Source organism: Notechis scutatus, chromosome 4 (assembly GCF_049901735.1).
Source record: "Notechis scutatus isolate UNSWTSFEM ecotype Mainland chromosome 4, rNotScu1.2, whole genome shotgun sequence".
NCBI lineage: Eukaryota > Metazoa > Chordata > Lepidosauria > Squamata > Elapidae > Notechis > Notechis scutatus.
The window spans coordinates 2,851,637-2,863,058 of NC_142012.1; the positions used below are offsets into that span (position 1 = coordinate 2,851,637).

Here is an 11,422-nt window from a genome sequence, read left to right on the forward strand (position 1 = left end):
TCCCGCGTTGCCTCGGGAAGGGAAAGGCAAAAAGGAAGAGCCGCGGCGGTGCTTTGCAACGGAGCAGCGGCACCGGAGGCTCAGCCTCAGCGGCTCCTGGTTTTGCCTTTTCCTTCCCAAGGCAATGCGGGACTGGAGCCGCGCGCAACCACTGGCGGTAGCAACTCCTGACAGCCCCAGCCGGGCACCTGAGTGGAGCCGGGCGGAACTGCCTGTTGCTGCTGCCGGAGCACCGCCGGTCGCCTCCTCCAAGCAGCCCTCCCGCCCGCTGGGCTTCCCCTCCGCTGCAGCGGCTCAGGGCCAGGCGCGGCGCCCGCGAGTTAAAGGAAGCCGAAAGTTGCTGGGAAGTTGCTCGGTGCTGGGAGCAGGCTTTAAAGTGCCGCCGAGCAAAGTTTAAGCAGCCCGCCCGCCCGCCAGTTGGGCGGAACCCTTCCCGCTCCTCGGCGGGAAGACGCTCCAGCCTGCAAACTTTGCCTTTGCAAAGTTTAAGCCTGAAGCCCCGGGAAAAAAGGGGATCGGTGGGGACTCACCTTCGGAGAAGTCGCACTCGAAGGTGATTTCAACTCCCAGCCGAGGCCTTTGCAAAGTTCTTTTCTTTCCTACCCCTAGATCGCTCCGCACTGTTTTGCAGCTTTGGGGCCACGCGCACAGGGCAATATGCCACGCCCAGCAATTTTTTTCAGGGGCGGGCCGGATTGGACAGACCAAAGGGCCGGATGTGGCCATGGGCCGTAGTTTGCCCACCCTGTCTTAGCTGCAAACGGATTGTTTGACTTTCGGCTCAAGAGCTGTTATCTGTATTTTGGTCACGTCCTAAAACCTAGATACGCCATGTTTCAGGATCCAAATTTAAATAAATAAATAAATAAATAAATAAATAAATAAATAAATTAAAAGGATGTTTTTTGGCCTTTTCAAATGTTGTTTTCGAGAGCCAACTTCCTTGGGGTGCCTTAAAAAAAACAAACAATGGCTAAAACTTGAGCCTCCTTGGTGAAATGTTAAGGCCACCGTCTTCAGCCCCCACGTTCAAAATTCCTAGCATAATTTGGTTTCCGTCCCAAGAACCCTCAATCTTAAGAGTTGAGAAAATAAACAAGAGATCAGGAGAACTGGAGTTCAAAACTGGAAACTGAAGCCGTCCTCAGCTTCAAATGAAAAATATTTGATTTTAAGAAATCCCTGGTCCCATTCCTTCAGCCATCCAAGATGCTGAGCTGTCAACTTCTCTGCATAAGCAGCCGGAAAATCACCTCCATGGTTTATCAAGGAAAGTTCTCAATAACAGAATAAAATAACAGAATAATGGAGTTGGAAGGGATCTTGGAGGTCTTCTAGTCCAGGGGTCTCCAACCTTTTGGATCTCAGGGACCACCAAACCCATCATTTTAAATCCTGTGGACCAGAAACCCTGGGAAAATCCCCCCAAAAGTCTGCAGGAAAATTCCCCACCCCGTTTTCCTACCGATCGATCGTTCTTTATTTGGGGTCGCAGGAGACCGTCTCCAGCTCTGTTCTCAGGGGGGGAGAGAGAGAGAGACTTTTGGCTTCATGCAAGGAAAGCAGCAGAAGCAGCAGAAGTCTTTCTTTCTCTCCCCCAAACTCCACCAGAAACGAGTCTTTGCCAGCTCAGCCTCTTGGTGCAGGAGGCCTTGCAGGGTCCCATAGACTCATTTCTGGTGGAGTTTGGGGGAGAGAAAGAAAGACTTCTGCTGCTTTCCTTGCGTGCAGCCAAAAGCAGAAGAAGAAAGAAGCGGAAAGAAGCAGCCCGGTGGCCAGGCCAGGCAAGTGGGGCACATGGGGCAAGTTCCCCCCTCCGCCCTTTCCCCCCTCCCTTCACTACCTCGTGTTGTTCACAATGCAAGCGATGCAAGCCTTGTATTTCCACGGGCCATGTGGGTGGCACAGCCTTGTGTTTCCACACAGCCTGGATTAATTGCTTTGGGGGGGGGGGACATTTCTCTGCAGACCACCAAAATTGTGTCTGGATCTTTTTAAAAAAACAGAACAACACATAACTAAATCCACAGTCAAAATAGTAAATTTCGCTCACCCACAGAAAAGGTCACTCTGTTATCACACTGTTCCATCAACAATGGTCCTTGGTAGATATCAGTCTATGCATTGCACCAAACCACTAATCTGCTAAAACATTGGCTTGTTCAGCAAACCTGACATTGTATCTCTGGGGTTTGTTCTCAAGGCAACTCAACACAATTCGCCATCTTCGCCAAACTGCTCCTGAGAGCTGGGATAATATAGAACACAGAATAAGATGTTTGGAAGGGACTTCGGAGGTCTTCTAGTCCAACCCCCTGCTCAACAAATGGCTGTCCAGCCTCTTCTTGAAAGCCTCCAATGATGGGGCACACTATGTCTTAGTGGACAACCAGCTAAATAGGAGCCAGCAGTGTGCAGTAGCAGCCAAAAAAACCAATGCAATCCTAAATTGTATTAACAGAGGGATACAATCCAGATCAAGGGAGGTACTAATACCACTCTATAAAGCCTTAGTAAGACCACACCTAGAGTCCTGCATCCAGTTTTGTTCACCACACTATAAAAAAAGATGTTGAGATGCTAGAAAAAGTACAGAGAAGAGCAAGCAGGAGGATTAGGGGACTGGAGGCTAAAACATACAACGAACAGTTGCAGGAACTGGGCCTGGCTAGTCCAGGGAAGAGAAGGACCAGGGGAGACAGGAGAGCATCTTCCAATATTTGAGGGGCTGCCCCAGAGAGGAGGAAAGGGGTCAAGCTATTTTCCAAGGCACCCGAAGGCCAGACAAGGAAGAATGGATGGAAACTGAACAAGGAGAGATTCAACCTGGAAATAAGGAGAAACTTTCTGACAGTGAGAACAATCAACCAGTGGAACGGAAGTTGCCCTTGGAAGTTGTGGAAGCGCCATCACTTGAGACTTTCAAGAAGAGATTGGACTGCCATTTGTCAGAAATGGTGTAGGGTCTCCGCTTGGGTGGGGGGTTGGACTAGATGACCTACAAGGTCCCTTCCAACTCTGATTATCTGTATCTGTTACGTTGAACAAACAATTGACCCAACAGACAGAGTATGTAAAACAAGTGATGCCCACTAACAATCTGGAAAACTGAGATTATACAACTACCTAAGGGCAGCATGCAGTCTTTAGATTTACAACAGTGGATGAATCATGTATTGTGAACATAGGCACTATACAGTGTAATGTGTGAACTGTCAGGATTCCGGCGATCGCCCTAATTAAATTGTGATCCTCGAGCCAAACTTCAAAAAAACTCCAAAGGATTTATTAGGAGCGACATCCTGGCATGAAACTATAGGAAGCCGACTCTGAGATACGAATTTACAATCACCAATGACCCTGTTTCCCCCCCAACCCTCAGGGTGCATCATGTTCTGATCAAGGCTTTCTAAGACCATAATTAAGCCTACGCTTAGTCCAAACAACACTCTTTTTATTTCAACGGCTGGGAATTATATGCATTCCCAGCCCGTAATGAGTACCAAACAGTCCCTCGAGAGAAGCACTCACCTTTCTCTCCTTTGAATTGCTGCCAACAACTAAAGCGCCAAATGAATTATAAAAAAACCAACCGAAGTACAAAGTCCACACAGAGCTTCAAGGTTTAAGCCGAACAGAGAGAACAAAGTTGCTTCCTGCAAAGGCTCCTGTCCCTTTGCTCCTCCTTTATGTCTCATGGGCAGGGCTGATCACCTCCAAGCCTTACTCCCGACTCGCCCCTTTTGTCTTAACGGTTCTTGCCTTCTGGCAGGTCTGTGCAAGTGCGCATTGGGAACAGGCTCACGCTGTTCCTCTGCCTCGCTGCGGTCAGATTCTGGAGGCTCCGGAGTCAACAGATAACTCCCAGGTGGCCCTGGCCCCATCTCTGTGTTGGACGCAGGTCCCTCATCCGAGTCCTCCCAGGACTCCTGCACTGGCCCATGTTCCTTCTCACTGTCCAACTCTGCTGCCATCCCCACAGGCTGCCGGTGGACCACAACGTATCATAATTCAGATTGTCCAATGGACCACGTTCATCAATCCATGTGCTTCTGAGTTCATTTTCCCTATGTTCCCCTCCACCCCTCTTTCTTATGGCAACTTGGAAACTGGCATAGGAATGTTTTACAAGTTGACATGAACCTGGATGTGTGAACACATGACATGAACCTGGATGTGTGAACACATGACATGAACCTGGATGTGTATGAACCTGGATGTGTGAACACATTACATGAACCTGGATGTGTGAACACATGACATGAACCTGGATGTGTGAACACATGACATGAACCTGGATGTGTGAACACATGTTCTTCCAAGGAGGCGTCTCTCCATCTCTACGGTATAACATTGATAACTTACTGGGAATAAGTCCCGAGGTCCACAGGTGTGTAGCTTTTAGCATTATGGATAGTCCTTGACGTACGACTGCAATGGAGACCAGAATTTTTCATTGCTAAGCAAGGCATAAAATTGGGTGTGGCTATGTAATGAACCGCTTAACAATTGGCTGGGTGACTTTGGGCCCATCACCGGGGGACAGTGAGTTCTAGTCTTGTCTTAGCCATGAAAGCTGGCTGGGAAACTTTGGAACAATCGCTAGGAGATGGTGAGTTCTAGTCCCGCCTTAAACATGAAAGATAGTTGGGTGACCCTGGGCCCATCACAAAGTGACGGTGAGATCTAGTCTTGTTTTAGCCACGAAAGCTGGCTGGGGAAACTTTGGAACAATTAGTAGGAGGGTGTGAGTTCTAGTCCCGCCTTAGCCACGAATGACAGTTGGGTGACCCTGGGACAACCACCAGGAGACAGTGAATTCTAGTCCCACTTTAGGCAGGAAATCCAGCTGGGTGACTTTGCCTAGTCTCCCCTCTGCCAGTCCAACCCATCTTGTTGTTGTGGGGAAAACGGGAGAAGGAAGGAGCGTTAGCTTATTTCTTCATTAATTATAAAGTAATAAAGGTGGGATTAAAAAACAACAACAGATCAATCAATAAGCAAGCAAGCAAGCAAGCAAGCTTCTCTCCAGCCGTTCTCAAGTGGCCCTTGCTAGGTTGCGACCACATTTCCCACCAATTCCACCTGTAGGGACGTTGGCACCGGGCGATATAAACGCTGCCTCCGATGACAAAGTCTTTGGCTTAGTGTAGCCCAGGTCTTGACCCCGCTCTTCCGTTGGAAGCCCTGGAGATGCAGTGCAGGGGGGGAAAAGGGCCCGGATGCATGGCCTCAAGCCTTCCTATTTTCTCCCTTTCTCTCTCTCCCTTTCTCCCTCCCTCTCTTTCTCTCTCTCCCTCTCTTACTTTCTCCCTCCCTCCCTTTATCTCCCACTTTCTTTCTTTTTGTTTGTATCTATCCCTCTCCCTCTCTCCGTCCCTTTCTTTCCTTCTTTCTCTCCCTCCCTTTTTCCTCCCTCCCTCCCTCCCTCCCTCTTTCTTTCTCCCTCCCTCTCTTTCTCTCCTTCTCACTCTCTCCCCCTTTCTCTCCTTCTCTCTCTCTCCTTTTCTCTTCCTCCCTCCCTCCATCTCTCTCTCCCTCTCCCTTTCTCTTTCTATTCCTCCCTCCCTTTCTCTCCTTCTCTCCCTCCCTTTCTCTCCCTCCCTCCTCTTTCTTTCCTTCTCTCTCTCTCCTTTTCTCTTCCTCCCTCCCTCCATCTCTCTCTCCCTCTCCTCTCTCTTTCTCTTTCTATTCCTCCCTCCCTTTCTCTCCTTCTCTCCCTCCCTCCCTTTCTCTCCTCTCCCTCCCTTTCTCTCTTTCTCTCCTTCTCTCTTCCTCCCTCCCTCCATCTCTCCCTCCATCTCTCTCTCCCTCTCCCTCTCTCTTTCTGTTTCTATTCCTCCCTCCCTTTCTCTCCTTCTCTCCCTCCATTTCTCTCCTCTCCCTCCCTTCCTCTCTTTCTCTCTTTCTCTCCTTCTCTCTTCCTCCCTCCCTCCATCTCTCTCTCCCTCTCCCTCTCTCTTTCTCTTTCTATTCCTCCCTCCCTTTCTCTCCTTCTCTCCCTCCCTCCCTTTCTCTCCTCTCCCTCCCTCCCTTTCTCTCTTTCTCTCCTTCTCTCTTCCTCCCTCCCTCCATCTCTCCCTCCATCTCTCTCTCCCTCTCCCTCTCTCTTTCTGTTTCTATTCCTCCCTCCCTTTCTCTCCTTCTCTCCCTCCATTTCTCTCCTCTCCCTCCCTCCCTCTCTTTCTCTCTTTCTCTCCTTCTCTATTCCTCTCTCCCTCCATCTCTCTCTCCCTCTCTCTTTCTGTTTCTATTCCTCCCTCCCTTTCTCTCCTTCTCTCCCTCCATTTCTCTCCTCTCCCTCCCTCCCTCTCTTTCTCTCTTTCTCTCCTTCTCTATTCCTCTCTCCCTCCATCTCTCTCTCCCTCTCTCTTTCTGTTCCTATTCCTCCCTCCCTTTCTCTCCTTCTCTCCTTCTCTCCCCTCCCTCCCTCTCTTTCTCTCCTTCTCTTGTCTTTTGGCTTTGGACCAGCCACTACAACCCGTCTCTCCACCCAGAGCTGCCAATCTGCATTCAGGAGAGGTGAGGGCTGAGTCATGTCTGTAGTGCTGGACTGCGTAAAAATAGCTCAGTCACTTTTACATCCTTTCAGTCGGAGAGGAGACGTATGTTAAATATATCTCACTGGGAACGCTCAGTGCAGCTCTAAAATTCTGGGTTTTAGCAGCTCGCGGGGCCGGATTGTTTGACCGCGAAGGAACCTTAGTCAACTGGCGTTGGCAGAGTTTTCTGCTGCATTTGCTTAGATAATAGCTGGACTCTGTTTTCAGAAAGGAATAAACAGGCGGTGGTGATTAACCTCTTTTTATTTTTTTGCAATAGCTCCCGCTATTCAGACACACACTTCCTGCACATGGGGGCTCTACCTATTTCTGGTGAATATTAGATCTTTACTCTGGATAGGCAAGTTGGTAGGATAACGTTGGTTATTGCTGACTGACTCTCCGCAACAGGCGTGTTTCGCTGATCAGTTGCAGGAAAAGATTTTATGCACACACACACACACACACACACACACCTCACCTGGGTATATTTTGGATCTGAAGGGATGGAGAGCAATTTGGGATAGCAGAAGGATTTTTTTTGGGGTCAAAAGACAAAGCCCATCTCTTCCCAACGTATTTAAAAAAACCGAACCATCAGGACTAGCACAAGAATCCGTTACTGTTTCCCCCTAAAGATCTCCGATTTGGCATCAGGTGGACTTCTTAGGGTGCAGATCTTCGGGCAAGGAGATCTAAAAGGAGATCTGGGAGCCCCTTGGCCTAATCAAAGTGGATCTCTGGTTCAGTAGGCACCTTTCTAGGCCCAAATGGGTCGGTTTTGCAGTGAATTGGTCCCCCTCCAGCCCAATGAGCAATGAAGAAGAAAAATGGGACTTCTAGTAATTTTATGAAGATGTCCTTGCACCAAAACGGAAGGAGGTTACCATGCATGTGTTCTGGAAGGTTCTTTGGCTCTCTCAAATCTACTCAACAGCCCTGAGATGTCCTTAGAAGACCTAACAAGATCCCACCACCTCTTCCTTTATTTTGAGTTCGGTCCAAGTTGACTAGATGTCATCCCCTAGTTGGGTGCAACCAACTTAGAGAACTTTTCTCTATTTTAATTTTATTTTAATTTTAATTATAAGAACACAGCACGGTGCAGCCGATCTAGCATTACAATTGTTATACAGTTGTGCTCCTAAGTTTACAAACCCTGGCAGATTTCTTATGATTTCTTGGCCATTTTAAAGAGAGTATGAACCTTTTCTTCCACTCATAGTTAGTGGGTCATTTGGGTAGTTTCTGTTGTCATCGTGATTTAAAAAGAGTAAACACAGTTGATTGATAATAAATGGCTTCAGCCAACCACTAACCATGAGTGAAAGAAAAGTTTTTGTGTTATCATTCATATTCTCTGAAAAATAGCCAAGAAATTATAAATTCTGCCAGGGTATGTAAACTTAGGAGCACAACTGTACATATATACATTTTACTTCATCATTTACAATCTCCTTGTTTGATATATTATTTCCTAATTATTCTAATCCTCTTAGCTACTTACGTTCTGACCTTGCCTTCTTCTATGCAAACATTGATAGAATTTATTCCATGTTTCACAGTACGTAGATCCTCCCTTGTTTTTTTTAATTCTAGAGATAACTTATCTGGTTCTGCAGGCCATAATTTTCCTTATTATCTCTGTTTCTGACAGTAGGTTTTCATTCTTCCAGTATTGTGCATATATTATTCTGCCACAGTCAGTGCAATGTACTATTAGATAAGTCAAATCCTTCCTATATCTTTCTGATATTATTCCTAGGAGGAAAAAAATATTCTGGTTTAAATGGAATACACTCTCCCACCATTCGTTCCACTCCTGAATCGGAATCAGTCTCCAATATATATATATATATATTTGCAGCATTGCAAGTCCACCACATGTGAAAAAATGTGCCTGGTGCATCTTTGCACTTTACACAACCAAGAGGAATTCTGATGGTCAAAGTGGACCTTTGCAGGTCCAGCTCAGCCCCATCCTTCAGGGCCCCCAAAGCTGTTTTTAGAGAGGACCAGAAAAACAGTTGGGGAGGGCCCCCCCAAGAAACCCTCTCCCATCTTTGAGAGGCAGCTTAGGAGCGTCTGCAAAAGGGATGGATGGAAGATCTCCATGAATGGTCTATCTGTCCGATACAGCTGTCCGCAGTATCCAAAGTTTGTTAGGGTGAGTTTTTTGGGGGGTCTCCCATTAAAGGGAACAAGCATTAAAGAAGCCAAAGGACTCTAGTCTTTTCTTAGCTTGGCAAGAAACACTTTTAAAAAAATATATCTTGCAGTCCTCAATGTGCTTTTCATGATGTCTAGAAGGGGTGGGTGGCACTTAAAAAAGAGCTTTAGAATACCATAGAAGAACAGAGTTAGAAGGGACCTTGGAGGTCTTCTAGTCCAACCTCCTGCCCAGGCAGGAAACCCTACACCACTTCAGACAACTTTACATGTGGACATTTCTACCCCTGCCAAAGGTGTGTAGGGAGGGTTTCCACAATTGTACGTGAGAGATTGTTGTCAGTGGGCCAGGTTTTTTTTCCACAGCTGCCCAACTGAATTCAGATTGACAGAGGAGAATATTTATAGCTCAGGGCTGAATGGTGGTGTCCTGGGTGCTCCCTGAGCTGGGTTGTTTTCTTGGAGACGTTTACATCGCCTATCTAGGTCACATCATCAGTGCCAGAAGGGAGTGGGGTTTTTCTAGCACTGATGATGTTACCCAGTTGGGTCATGAAACGTCTGCAAGAAAGCACCCAAGCTCAGAGAGCACCAAGGACCCCACAGTCCTCCTCCTCCTCCTTTTCCTCTTCCTCCCTGAAAACCCCCTCCCTTCTAACACTGATGATGTAACCTAGTTGGGTAATGAAATGTCTGCAAGAAAGCAACCAAGCTCAGACAGCATTAAAGACTCTTCCTCCTCCTCCTCCTCCTCCTCCTCCTCCTCCTCCTCCTCCTCCTCCTCCTCCTCCTCCTCCTCCTCCTCCTCCTCCTCCTCCCTCCTCCTCCTCCTCTGCAATGTCCACTCCCTTCTAGCCCTGATGATGTTACCTAGTTGGGTCATGAAACGTCTCCAAGAAAGCCACCAAACTCAGAGAGCACCCAGGACCCCCGAATATGGATGTAAAGCCAACCATTTGTTGGGTCATTGGGAGGACTCAATTGGAGATCGAGTGTCCCCGTGCCTGATCCCTCCTGGGGGTGGGGGTGGGGAGAGGATGAGTTCTCCGGAACCAGAGGTTGTCGAAATATGGCCGTGGCCCCACTTGCCCAACCCGTATCTAACGGCCAACCCCTGAAATGCGCGAGGCCCGAAGCCGTCGGACTTACCGAACGAGAGGACGAAAAAGAAGGGCAGCCAGCAGAGAATGAAGACCCCGACCACGATGGCCAACGTCTTGGCTGCCTTCTTCTCCCTGGAGAACTTCAAAAGCCGGACGGAGAGGGAGCTCCGGAAGGTGTGCCTCTTGGTGCTGGCCAAGGAGTCCTCCAAGACGTTGCGGCAATGGATGCGGAGCACCACTTCCATGGACTTGCTCCGCTCCTTCTTGACGCCGGCTTCGAGGTTCTTGGTGGTCCTTCTGGCCACCACGTAGATGTTGAAGTACATGACCAGGATGACCAGGAGGGGCAGGTAGAAAGAGAAGAGGGAGGAGAAGAGGGCGTAGCCGGGCTCTTCCGTGATGGTGCAGAACTCCTCGCTCTCGGGAGGGTCTTCCTTCCAGCCCAAGAGGGGACCGACGGAGATGATGGCGGAGGAGAGCCAGACCAGCCCCAGGATGACCACGGCCTTCTTCTCCGTCATGATGGCGGGGTACTTGAGGGAGTGCTTGACCCAATGTAGCGGTCCACCGAGATGATGCAGAGGCTCATGATGGACGCCGTGCAACACAGGACGTCCACGGCGGCCCAGATGTCGCAGAAGACGCGGCCGAAGACCCAGAGGTCCAGCACCTCCAAGGTGGCCGAGAAAGGCAGGACGGTGGTGCTGAGAAGCAGGTCGGCGATGGCCAAGTTGACGATGAAGTAGTTGGTGACGGTCCTCAGGTGGCGGTTGCAGGCCACCGAGAGGATGACCAAGATGTTGCCCACAATGGCCAGGAGGATGAAGGCGGCCAGGAAGAGCCCCACGCCCACCGACTGCAGGCTCAGTCCCGGGGTTACGACGGAGGCGCCGCCGCCGCTGCTGTTGGAGAGGGCCTCTTCGGCGCTCCAGGACGAGCTGTTAATCCCGCCGCCGCCGGCGTCTCCCGTGTGGTTCCCATGCAAGCTGGCATTAATCCGGTCAGAGAAAGTCATTCTTTTTCAAAACGGCTCGGTCTCCATCGGGCGGGATGGACGGAGGCTCAGTGACGCCAATGGGGAGGGGGAGAGATGCTGGGCAGCCTGGTCTCTCTCCCACGGGCCCCCAGTGCCCCCCTACCACATCCCGGGAGGAAGGTTGAGCCCCTGTTGAAAAATCCCAAAGCCCCCTCCCCTTTATAAGCATATGGAGACAGCCCTCCTTCCTTCTTTCCTTCCTTCCTCTTTTCTTTCTTTCTTTCTTTCTTTCTTTCTTTCTTTCTTCTCTTTCTTTCTTTCTTTCCTTCTTCCTTCCTTCCTAGTTTCTTTCTTCTTTCCTTCCTTCCTTCCTTTCTGTCTTCCTTCCTTCCTGTCTGTCCTTCTTCCTTCCCTCCTTCTTCCTTCTTTCCTTCCTTCCTTCCTTCCTTCCTTCCTTCTTTCTTTCTTTCCTACCTTCTTTCTGTCTCCCTTCCTTCCTTTCTGTCTGTCTTTCTTTCTGCCTTCCTTCTTCTTTCCTTCCTTCCTGTCTGCCTGTCTGCCTGTCTTTCTGTCTTCCTTCCTTCCTTCCTTCCTTCCTTCCTTCCTTCCTTCCTTCCTTCCTTCCTTCCTTC

General features: G+C 49.1%; 1 protein-coding gene across 1 annotated transcript in view; it reads right to left on the bottom strand.

Moving 5' to 3' along the window:
- The window catches only part of ADRA1D (adrenoceptor alpha 1D), a 54,813-nt gene extending 43,722 nt beyond the window's left edge, over nucleotides 1-11,091 (bottom strand). Inside the window, 2 exon segments of the mRNA XM_087962682.1 lie at nucleotides 9,861-10,364; nucleotides 10,367-11,091. Of these exon segments, the coding sequence (XP_087818808.1) occupies nucleotides 9,861-10,364; nucleotides 10,367-10,829 (967 nt within the window). The 5' untranslated portion in view covers nucleotides 10,830-11,091.
- Between the last annotated feature and the right edge of the window lie 331 nt (nucleotides 11,092-11,422).